The sequence below is a fragment of the Catharus ustulatus genome, chromosome 2 (genome assembly GCF_009819885.2).
Source record: "Catharus ustulatus isolate bCatUst1 chromosome 2, bCatUst1.pri.v2, whole genome shotgun sequence".
Taxonomy (NCBI): Eukaryota; Metazoa; Chordata; class Aves; order Passeriformes; family Turdidae; genus Catharus; species Catharus ustulatus.
This window is the reverse complement of record NC_046222.1, coordinates 92,378,712-92,391,383: the sequence shown is the minus strand read 5'-3', so window position 1 is coordinate 92,391,383 and position 12,672 is coordinate 92,378,712. Positions and strand designations below refer to the sequence as shown.

Below are 12,672 nucleotides of genomic sequence, written 5' to 3'. Positions count from 1 at the left end.
AGATTAAGAAGGTATTTAGATCAGCTTGTGTATCAAGACATTTTGATTTTTGACAAAGATAAGTATGGAGACAGCTTTATGGATTTTATGTATTGGCAGACACGTATATTTTTGATAAAGCTAAGTGCATGAATCCCAAGACAGTGTAATACTTAAGTTTCTACTAGTAAAGAACACTTACCAATGGCAGAAAACAGACACATGATTAGAAGTATGAGGACACACCAAAGGACATCAGCATTCATCTGTCTCTCAAGCTTACTGCGCTTGTAACGTGGTCCATTATTATTTAACAAAGCTTTGGTCTCATGCCCTGCAGAAAGAATTGCAGCAAACATGTGATATGGAACTTTGCCATTATTTTAAGAAAACTATAAGAAGGTGGAATGCCCTATAAGACAGAAAAACAGCTCTTACCCGCGTAGATAACTATTCCTGCAACTTCTTCTGTGTTTCTAATGGTACATCCACGCAACAAAAGATTCTCTTTGAACAGTCCATCCCTTTTTCCACTTTCATGAATACTACAGAAAATTTAGAAACAGAACAAAACACAGCATGTCAAAACATTAAGCTTGTTAAATCATACTTGTAATATAACAAACCCAGGAAACATCTTCAAAGTTTAAAAACTTTTTTTTCAATTTGATAGAAAATTATTACATTAGATCTTCCTCCTAGAAAGGTTCTCTGTTGGATTTTGAAAACTGAGATTACTTACCCAAGGATCCCCAACATGCAGCAGCCCAGCTGGAGCAGTATCAGTTGCTGTTGGATACACAAATGTCCTGGACAAATGCTCACTAGAGATACGTGGGCCAAATCAACAGCATGTGTGCAGCCTAGCTAATGCTTGGAAAATGCACTGGATTTCCTGTGCATGTGTAAACTGACTGAGCAATCACAGTTAATCCAGTCCACCTAAATGCAGCTGTGTAAGTGGATATAATTAACCCACTATTCATGTGTGCTTACTAAAGAAATCCTAGAAAGAGATATGGTGAAATTGGGAAATGACTGTTCTTCAGAAGCAGTGATACTAAGGAAGTTGTGCCAGGGATAAGACACATCAGTTTAGTGAAAAGAAAAGGAAGAATATGCCATGTATTCATCAGTGAGAACAAGAGAAATTCTTTTAAGAACTGTCTCACCAACTATCTAAGAATGGCCTGCACACCAAGGATTCTTGTTGACTAACATCAAAACACAGGAGAAAAATGGAATGAAGTCACATTTCTATTACAACTTATTATCTGCTGTGCATGGACTGACTGAAATTTCAGCTGGCAGAGAAATACAGAAAATAATAATAATACAGAGAATTAACAGGGAAATGCTAAACAATTATAGCAATTAAAAATGGTATTTGAATTTTTGTTATGTAAAAAGACAAACCAAATAATTTAAAACCCCTTTCAAATGAATAAAATCTCATTTTATCAACTGAAGTACCCCAATGCCTCAGAGAAGACTAAAGTCTGGATTGTTTAAATATTGTCCTCACTTTCAGACCATCAAAATCATCAGACTTTCAATATACTACAGTAAAATTAGCATTGTGCTGCTGCAACACCAAATTTTATGTATGCCTGATTTTGAGCACTGAAAATCCTGTCCCCTGAAATCTGCAACTGGCTTAAAATTGTCCTTTTTATGTAAAGGTGGAGCTCTTTTTATTTGCTTCTTATTTTCTAAGCCTTCCCATCTGGGTTATATATTCATGCTTTTCCCTGTTCGATTCTTGTCTTTTTATAAGCGAGGACCAAAATTGTAATTTAAGTACAGTAATTTCAAGATTATAAGCCACACCTGATTATAAGGTGCACTTCCGGGTGCCAGCAACTTTTCGTTCTTTGTCCATACATAAGCCGCACCTGATTATAAGCCGCACGTTACAATACAGGATGTGATAAAAGGTATCTGTTCTATCACCATCTGTTGAGGGTGGGGGCAGTGATCCTTATCTCCGTGGGAGATATTCTGCTAATGGGCCATCCATTGAAACCAGGTGGGCATTGTTCTTTATCTTTTCACAACCCATCCTTCCTCCAGCCAGTCATTTTCTGCTCATGGCCCATTGAGTCCCACTGTGGGACTGATAAAATTACTTCATCCCATTGGAAGTTGCTCCAGACAGGGGGAAGAGCCCAACATTTCTTACCAAAATAAAAACAGAGGTTTTGGGACACTAAGGTAGCCCCTTTCTCCACTGGACTCCAGAGGAAAACCGGATTTCTCCACATCACCACTGGACCTTTGGAGGGAAACTGCACCTTGTACAGGAGCACTGCTTCAACTGAATCACATCTGTCACTGCAAGAGGATGCAGCCACCATTTAATGGGACTGCTACCTACACCCTGCCTGACGGGGTGTCAGGTTGTACTCTGACTTTGTCAGGGTTTGGAGTTTGTTTCTTTGTAGTACTGTATTTCTATTTTAATTTCCCCAGTAAAGAACTGTTATTCCTAATTCCCATATCTTTGCCTGAGAGCCGCTTGATTTCAAAATTATAATAATTTGGAGGGAGGGGGTTTACATTCTCCATTTCAAAGAGAAGCTCCTGCCTTTCTCAGCAGACACATGTCCTCCAAACTAAAACAGCAACTTTTCATTCTTTGTCCATATATAAGCTGCACCTGATTGTAAGCCGCACTTCGGGTTCGGACCAAAATTTTAGTCAAAATGGTGCGGCTTATAATCGTGAAATTACTGTACATAATTTTAGGATCTTAGGCCTAGGAACTATACCAAATACCCTGAGATTTGTAAGAAGAAAAGGTTCACACTAGTGAGTTCTTTGTACTTGTCCCAGTCTCGTAGGACTACTGGCAGATCGTTCTATAATACTGGTTATGCTGTGTAACTTTAATAGACAATGCTCGTAGTGAGCAGAATATACCTGTGTATATGTATACATACATATACAGCCTTTTTTAGATCAGCACAATATATTATACCCATCCTCTGCACAAAATGTATATACATATTAAAAGTATTGGTGTTTCCACAAATATGCTTAGCTTTTCTCTGCAGGGATGGAGAAAAAGCATTGGGTTTGACTGCTGAGGTAGCAGCAGCAGTGATAATATCTGTCTAGGGACCAGAAATGGAGAAAGAAAGAAATAGATAAAATCAAACTTGCAATTCTGACATGAAAGTCAAAGGTGGTTTTGTAGTCAGGAGAGAACTTCCCCCGCTCAGCCCATCCTCCCTGCCAGAGGTTTTACTTCTGTTCTCTTCTGCAAACCTCCTTAATCCACTGTCTCACCTTTTGCCAAAACAGCATCAGTTGGGGAACTGCCCAACATCCCTCTGGCAAAATGTCAGTGGGTGTCAATTTATCTGTGCTTAAACTGTGGGAAATAATTTCTTAATGATGCCATACTGTTGAAATTACACTGCTACCAAGATTCTGACATTCCTCTGATTTTTAAGGCTAAATTCTACATTAGGCTTTCTTACAAATCATGAGAATATTTGACTTTCCAATAGTCTCTCAATGATTCCTGTTAACAAATGGGACTTTTTAGAGATAAACCTACTTAAGTGGTACCTCCTCTGGCTTATAGTTTTATAACCTTTGTTAATTTTTTACCCTTCACAGTAACAGTGGACTGTGCCACGTATATTGCATGTGGCAAACTTTATTTACAGTTACTTGTGTATTTGCTCTATACAATTATATATTTCTTCTTACTATCTTAGCTTACAAAACAACTCCAAAACAATAGTGCAACATCTGAAGTTAACCCGTAGGTGTTAAAACACCGATCTATTGCTCTCACCCACAGGCTGAGCATTCTTACCACATCTCATCCTTATATGCATTTGCTACTGCTTTTTACTTTTCCATATCCAAATGAAGTCAGAGAACTCAACTGTTGCTCACCAGACCTTTAGAAAACATGGATGAAATCAAAATCTGGACAAAAGAAGCCAGCAGAGGCTGGAGGAAACTCATTTGCCTCTTGTCTACAATTACTCCCAGTGACTCAGTAACACAACATACACATAGAATTGTTGGGCACTGATGATAAAAGGAAGAAAAAACTATAGACATAAAGGTCTAGATTAAAAAATAACGAAAACTAGAGTTGGATAAAACTGCTCACTTTGATAACAAACCTGCTAACTTTGAGTCTGGCTTGAGAGACAGCCTAGTTCCCATTTCTAGCCCTGCAGAGTTATAAACCTTAAGCTTGTTACAAGGGCTGAACAGTCTGTTTATCCCCTTTCTGGATTCTGGCCAGTGTAAGTTACAGGTAAAGAAGGAAAATTTTCACTGTCGTTCTTTAAAACAGTGTCTGGCTGGAGCCACTCAAATGCCTGGAATGAAAAGGCTAAGCCATGAGGAAACGGACGGGAAAGTGCAGGTGCAATGCTCTTTTTCTCTGCAATTTCTCACAACGACACTGCATAAATGTGGTTATCTTCACATCTAAAATACAAGTGCACCACAAATTAGGAGAAGTGGGCAGATCATTTGCAGTTAACTACTACTATGCTACAGCAATCTGAAAGTGTTTATACAGAAGTAAGCCTCTGGTTTAACACAGCAATGCAAAAATTACCCTGATGGTAGCTCACTTCAGCTTTCTATGTTTTAACTTGTTATGTGTTTACCAGCAATAAATAACAAGGTAACCAATGATAACTGTATTCATATGTTCTTTCACTTTTTGGTTTATCAAGTGTCTTACAAAGGAAATGGTACAGCTGGCATTACTTTGCAAGGTTTGACACTCCCAAAGAAAATATTCAACAGTCTTAAACATGCTCTCAGTGAACATTATCAGTCAGAAACTTCCGGACTCTCAATTGATGAAAATTAGTCTAGGTTATTTTGGTTCTTTATTCTGGGAGTGGAGCTGTTACTATAGCACATTAAAGAGACATAACTATAGATTTGTAATTGTTTTTTCTTTAAAAAAATTATAACATTATTTTATATTACAGTAGTTTCACGAATACAAGCCGCACGGATTATAAGCCGCACTTCCGGAGCCTCGACAATGTTGCTGTCTTTGTCAATAGATAAGCCGCACCCCGAATATTAGCCGCACTTTCGTTCGTCGCGAGAATCCGTGCGCAGCTTTCACAAATTGGCCAATTAGTAACAGGATCGCGGCATAGCGGGCTTTACTGGCTCGGGGCGGGGCCAGGAAGGCTCGGCCCGCTCATGGTTGCCGACGGGGCCGGGTGGCCCAGCTCAGCGCCACGGCTCGGCGGGGCTGGCCGGGTGGTGCTGCCGCCGCCGCCGGGCTCGCTGGCCCCCCTCTCCCGTCAGCACCGCCCCGCGCCGCGTTCGCTCACCCAGCCGGCAGGGCTGCCGCCGCCGCCGCCCGGCTCGCCGGCCGCCCCGCGCCGTGTTTGCTAGCCCTGCCGGCAGGGCTGCCGCCGCCGCCGCTGCCAGGCTCGCCGGCCGCCCCCTCCCGTCTGCACCGCCGCCGCGCTTCCTCGCTCTGGCCGGCACTGCAGGCCCCCGCACCGCTGGGCTCCCCCACGCTGCTGGCCCCGATTCTGCTGGGCTTCCCCCGCTGCCAGGCAGCCCCACCCGTCGGCCTTCCTGCTTCTGCCATGCTCCCCTGCATTGCTAGCCCCAGTTCTCCCGGGCTCCCCCGCCCTGCTGGCCCGGGCTCTGCCGCCCCCCTGCCCCGCCCTGCTGGCTCAGGCTCTGCCGCCCGCCCCCCACACTGCTGGCCCCGCCTCTGCCAGGCTTTCCCACCTCTGCCGGGGCCGGCCGGGCTCCAGCTTGGCTTGGGGCTGCCGCGGGCTCTCACTTCCATGTTGGCAGCTTTTAGAATTTTGTTAATGTATTAGCCGCCCCGGAATATTGGCCGCACTTCTGGGTTTCCACCAAAATTTTGGTCAAATTGGTGCGGCTTGTATTCGTGAAATTACTGTAATTTGGATTTGTTACCTTATGACAACCTTTGAAATAGAAATACACACATGTATTCATCTCTTTTTTCTTCTTTTTCTTTTTGCAATTCCAAGTATACTTATTTTGGTATGATCAGATAAAATTTTATGTTCTTGTCTAAAAATAAAATTAATATTTTCAAAAAGCGGAAAAGTCAGAATCCCAATTGCTGCTTCTCTTTTTCCCTTGCCCATATACACGCAAAAAAGGTACAAACAAGATTTTAAAGCAAATATTGCTATTTTTGGAACTGGAATTGAATTTTTGAATGTTTGCCATGCATGCTCTACATAATCTGGCTAGACACATACGGGCAGGGGGCATGTTAGGTTTTGTTCTATTCTTCTTACACAGAATATGTTTATAGGGGAAATGAAAGTGAGGGAATGTGCTTGGGTTGTGTGGGGGTGCAGAAACTGCAAAAGAGAATTAAAGCAAGTACCTGAATAGAACTGGCAATCTCCCTGTACATCTGCAGACTCCAAGTCTGCTCAATGTAGATTGTGGCAACAGAGGTGAAGAATTCAGATGCAGTAATGTGCATGCTACATTTTTTCAGATTTAGGACAGGGCTAGGCCCATCTCAATTTTGCATTTTGAATTTTGCAGTATCTTTTTTTTTTTTTAATATCATGTCTCCTTTTATCCTGGCCTTCCTGTGCTACACTGGCTACCTATAGTGATTTTCTTTCAGGAAAATTGTGGGGAACAAATTTTTTACAAGTTTACAGCATACGTACAGAAATATTTCTATTTCCTGAAAGATTTGTCAGCAGAGACATTAAAACCAAAGACTACATTTCATACAGGAAAAAAATCAGTATCAAAACTGGAAACCTACTAAGTGGTCAAATTTTCCAGGAAACTTTGGCAGTAATGTTTCATTACTTTTACATATGGATCTGTTGAAAGTCCATTATTTAATGGGATTCCTATTTAAATATTTTGTTATAAATTCTTTTCAGTTGAGCTATTATTGGCTGGTAGCTATCTGATTCATTATTTCAAGCAGCAACTACTGGCAAAAAATTTGGACAAGAATTAAGATGTGAGTTTGATCTGACAATGACATGTTTCAATGCAGATGTGTTAATTGCTACTCATCTTGTTAATGTGTGATTTAAAATTGACTCCTGATTCCATTATACTAATGAAGGAACTGTAAAAAGTGGGGGAAAAAAGCCTTCCTCTGTTTTAAATTAGGGGACTGAGAATTTACTTGAGAGGTTGGTCCCCACTGTCTAATTCTAATGGCCCGTGTCCTTTAGCTGTAAATCTCTTGGAACATAGCTGATGAGAGCTGGAAATCACCTGATGTTTTCTGCAAGATTCAAAATTTCTGTCAAAACATATTCACATAATTTGTGACACTATAAAATATAAAGAAGATCAAATATAATCAGTACTAAACAATAGCCATAAAAAACATATTACCATGTTTTCTGCTATGCAATTCAAATAGTTCTGTAACTTACATGCCACAGGTCTTTTCCACATGGAGTAAATAAGTAAATATATAATGGAAGAAAAATTTATGCATATTTTCTATCTTTCTGTCCAATTTTTTGGGTACTAAGATTCACACATAAAGTGTGCTAGAAAAGCTGCCAAGCTTTCCATTTCCATATCTGGAAATGGCATGTCTGCAGTAGAGCAGGCTTCTATTACACACCCTCATGCAGTAATGTCTAATACTAAACTTTTTTCTTCCCATGAACTGTAGGGCTTTGTGCTGCTAAATAAAGGAGCACATTTTCCCACACTACAACTTGATGTAGTCTCAAAGAAACTGTCCTGATTTATACCAGTTGACAGTACGTCCTACACAATCTGTGACATCTGAGAGTAGTAACTCTTGTGGTAAATGGCATCACTCCCCAAGCTCCAGCAATTTACATTGTGACATTTACACAATTTAATACTGCTTATCACTCCTAATCAACATGGGTTGTAAATCATTGTATTTGAAACAGAATTAGTGTCAGTTTAACTCTCACCATTAAATCTGGGCAAAAATTATGTATCCTGGGCTCTCTACTCTCCACGTGGTTAACAGACTAGAAAAATAAGTTATGTAAGAGTGCATATCCTAAGCCACTACAATCAACACACCTTTACACTACAGACCAGGCTACATAAGAAGCAAAGTGCTTTGCACACCCTAAAACATTTGTTTCTGAGCAGGACTGGTTGGCCAGAGATGAGCACCCTGTTAATGTAGTTCTGTTTGTTTAGAATTAAGTCAAGTGTGCATAGGTGATGTGGTAATGCACAAGCATACCCATCGTGTGAGCCAATCATTTCACTTTAGCTGAATGAGAAGAAAGGAACAGTGCCATAGCTGGAGAAATATCAGTTTTGCCTTCTGATTTTCCTCAATGACACATATATTAAAAGAAACATCCAACAGACCCATCTTCATGAAAGTGTACAACAGATTGTGTTTGTTTGTTGCCTCTCTTGGACTTATTTTCTATTTCTTCCCATTTCCAGATGGGGTTTTTTGATCCATGGAGGAAAAGGAGAAGAGTGCCTATAATTGCAGTGCTTCATACATTCATTTCTGTAGGATAAAATGTTTGAAGACAGCAAATAAATCCATCCTAAGGAATGGAAACATGAGGTTCTTATCTCACCCTGGAATGAGGATCATCTAAAAGAACATTAAATATAGAGCCCTGTTTAGATGTGATGATGATGCAACTTAGAGAAGACCGCCCAAAGCAAACAAGCATTTATTTTATTCCATGTTTGAGAAAACGAGCGTATACTGAAGGATACTGTATGAAATACTCACATGTAACCTCGAAACCTACTTAAGTCATTGTTTGGCTTCTCACATTCAATCACACTGGTGAACTTCAAGGGGTCAAATTCTGAGTCCTGGAATAATAAGAGTGTTCATTATTTAGAGCAAAGACTTAAAAATTACATCCAAAATCACTTTCCTTTATAGTCTTTGTAATGTAATGAAGTCCAGTTTTTTTCCAAAGGCAATGAAAGCAAAGATGCGGACTGTTGGTACTGAAAATCAAAGGCACCTGGGGAAAAAAAATCCAAAGATGCCTCCCAAAATCATCCTTACAAGGATGACTTCTGTTCTGCAACTGGAAGATGCCAAATGAATTTGATCTGCAGCGGAAAATGAAATTTACCTAGAAAATCTCAAAATCTTATCATTATCCTTCATATTCAGTGAAGCCAGTGAAAATTTAGGACAATATAAGTCAATACACTGCCAATTAGGAAAACGCTAATATGAGCTTCTGAAATATTAGCAAGATTTCTTAATTGCTTTATGCCAACAGAGATAAATTAATCTACTACAGTAAATTACACACATATAGCAGAGTAACTTTTTCTTAATTATCACTTAAAAACCTTCTTGATAGTCTAGGTCATTACTCTGAAACTGGTATTGTTGCTGACTATTTAAGTTTACCTGTAGTTAGCACCTTGTTGTGTATGGAAAAAAACATTGTATCACAGCAGAATTGCTTTATTTTGTTAAATAAAAAGAAAGGATTTCCTTTCTTTGTTAGATCAAACTACACACTGAGAGTAGACACATCTGATCCTGGTGCTGCTGAGAAGGCTGTTTATCTCCATCAATGAGGACTACTTTTATAAAGCTGCTATGAATACCATTTGAATAAAGGAACTAATTGTGAATTATCATGTTATTAAGCTTTCAGTAGTGGCAGAACTTCATATGTTATGTTTTATAATGGTTTTGCCTAGCTGCTGGAGACCCCAACCATTACTTTCTAAAGTAAACTTGTGAGAATGGTTGACTGAGAACCAGTAATCACAGGACAGACACGATCTCATTGCCAGTTTCTCTGAAACACACAGGTGTCACTGGGATTTTTTTGATGTTGACTCTACTCAGGTGAAAGAAATCAGATTTTGAGTAAGAGATAAAAGAAACTAGAGGCTATGTCAGCATGAAAACTAACATCCTCCATTTTTCTACTGGTTACACCTGGAAGAAAGACAGACTTACACTATATAGGTGACAATTCAAACCGCCCACGCCTGAGACTTTTGTAAACCTTTCCTGTATTTTCAAGAAACATGAGATGATAAAGAGAACTGTGAAAATGGGCTGTCACTTAGAGACAGCTACAGCACACTGGAGGAAAGAAAAATTTTGATGTGCAGAATTCAGCTTGTAAACAAGGGGGCAGGGGGGAAGGAATAAAAACAAAGGAAAGCTCTGAATAAAGACTGCTTTGCTGAGAATCAGACTCCCCAAATTACATCAATGTTGGCAGTCAAGAACCTGAGCCTTAGCAAGAAATAACACCTGCTCTACTGTCCCAAAGGATGATCTTTTCCTTCCTTGCCCCAGTATGTTCCTTGCCAGAAGAAAAAAAATAAAAGGTATAGAAAAAATAATCTACAAACATTTACCACTGTAGCTTAAACTGCATTTATAAATTGGATGGAATGGGAAACATTTCTTTTCTCCTTATTGTAACAAAATATATATAGTAAATTTAATTTAGTACAAATTTTCATTCAGTGGTCTTAGAAAAGAAATAAATTCTAAAATCTTTCATGAATGTGAGGGAATCCTAGAGACACCAAATAATAAAATCCAATGTAATCAAATGCAGGTTTTGTATGGATGCTGAACTCAGCAGAGAGAGTGTGGTTGGATGCATTATCTTCTAGAGTAGTTGGACAGCTGAATTCCCTTTCTGCTAAGAAAACCTGCCACCAAGGTTTATATTCCACAAATAAAAATAAAAAAGGAACTTAAATCTAGAAGCTTCTAAAGTCTTGACAAAAAAAGAAAAATCTTGTCAAGCTCAGAGAGGACTAAATGTACCCCATCTCCCCATCAGTACCATGCAATATTGTCTTTCTCCCTCCTTTTTTGATTTCTTTTCTTTTATGACTCAGTTTTGGAACTAAAAGTCCTTTATCATTAAATCTGTCTGTGTATTTGTGTTCTGTTACAATTAACTTGAAATATGTGATCATGGTCTTTACCCAGATAATATCTGGAAGTGCAAATCCAATTAGAATAGTAGTTTACATAAGGAAAAACAGCTGATGAATTCTGATTTATGGCAAAATCCCTTTGGTTTATTAGTAAATCAAACTGCTCCATCTCTTCCCTGTGAAATGGAAGGGCAGATATACACTGTATATTACAACTGATGACACTGTTTTGATGTGAAAATACCTTTTGGTAAATGAAAGAAGAAATATGTAAACAGGTGTGTGGCTGCTTTCAGTGGTTACAAAGAAGCACAAATTTAATGTAAGATATCACAATGATCAAAATTTTGCTCTTTTCAGTGCTGATACTCACACTTTGGCAGCAGTTGAAACACAAACTATGATGATATTCTCATGTATTAGCAGCTAAGAGAAGCTGCAGTTAGACAGAAGTTAAAGCCCGAAGTGTTGCTTTTACAGTGCACAGATTTGCTCTTTTTTCTTGGTAAAAGTCCATAAAAAAAAACTCCACCACAACTTTTAATTTTTCTCTTACACTGAATTTCTGCATCACTGTTAAGACACGAGAAACAAGATCAAAATACGGTCAAACATCAAACTGGCCCAGACCTTTGTGCAGTAATTATGTGCTGTGCCTGATTTTGTGTAACTTACTTCCCACTTAGAGAACTGCTGGGCATTAAAGCTGTCCCAGTACCAAGAGGGATGAAAAGCTCCATGCCTAGGCAGAGTGCAATCTGAGGCTTTTCAGTGCCTAATCTCCCTGAAATCTTGACTTCTATGGTGTTGTCATCATCCCTCTGTGCAAATCAACAAGGCTCGATCATACACAAAAAGCAGCAAGGGGCATTTGTTTAATTTTCCGAAGGCATACATAACAAATGTATCATTTTTTATCTGGTACCTCGGCAGATGTCCCAAACTTGCACCTTGTGCACCACTGATCTGGACAACTGACTCTGGCTGATAAAAACTGGGGAGAGATTCACTGATTGCACATAAGTTCTCCAGAGTATTTTACAAAACTGTTGGGTAGCAAAGGCCAGGGCTAAATTCCATTCATGTCAGTCACATGATTTCTGTTGAACAACCAGTTCTACTTTTGCTACAATGTGTATTTTACTTGCCATGACTATTTCTAAGGACAAGCCCCCATAAAATACAAAACTTACTGCTTTCACTCAAGGCAAATGACTTGCTACTACCATGCTTAACCTGGAGCCCAGACCCATGCTCTAATAATTTACTATGCCTCAGAAGAGTATTAAATTATCCTTGAGATACATTGCAGGAGTAAAATCTACTTCTTGCTCAACTCTTCTGCCATATTATATCATATCAAAATGAAAAAAAAAAACAAAACAGGAAAAGAAAAAAATGTAAGAAGGGCTTTGATTCAATAAAACACTGACTTTCATCAAATCCCTGACTTCACTTTTTGATTTTGCCAAGGTAGCTTTAGTTCACTGCTATTCTTGGAAAAAAAAAAAAATGCTGACTTCTTAGGAAGTCAAAATACCTTCATAGGTCTTTCTGAAAGTTTGAAACTTGTCAAGAGGACACATGGCGATACTTGGGTATTTCATATACTCATGGATTCTATGGAATGTATTTAATTTCTTCAGGACTCCTCTTACTAGGAAGATTTTTAACATCCTATACATAAATCTTGTTTCTCCCACTTTCTTAAAACCTTGGGAAATTCATTCTTAGTCAAAATGCAGCAATGGGAAAGCTTGTTTTCCTTACATAAGCAGACCTAGTCAAACTGCA

General features: G+C 39.1%; 1 protein-coding gene across 2 annotated transcripts in view; it reads right to left on the bottom strand.

Annotated features, from left to right (window-relative positions):
• The window catches only part of ATP10A (ATPase phospholipid transporting 10A (putative)), a 113,138-nt gene that overhangs the window by 43,517 nt on the left and 56,949 nt on the right, over positions 1-12,672 (bottom strand). For both annotated transcript variants that reach the window (XM_033053000.1, XM_033053001.1), the window contains exons 3-5: positions 8,723-8,808; positions 418-524; positions 182-313 (exon numbers count right to left, since the gene is read on the bottom strand). In XM_033053000.1, coding sequence (XP_032908891.1) covers positions 182-313; positions 418-524; positions 8,723-8,808 — 325 coding nt within the window. The remainder of the gene's footprint in view (positions 1-181; positions 314-417; positions 525-8,722; positions 8,809-12,672) is intronic.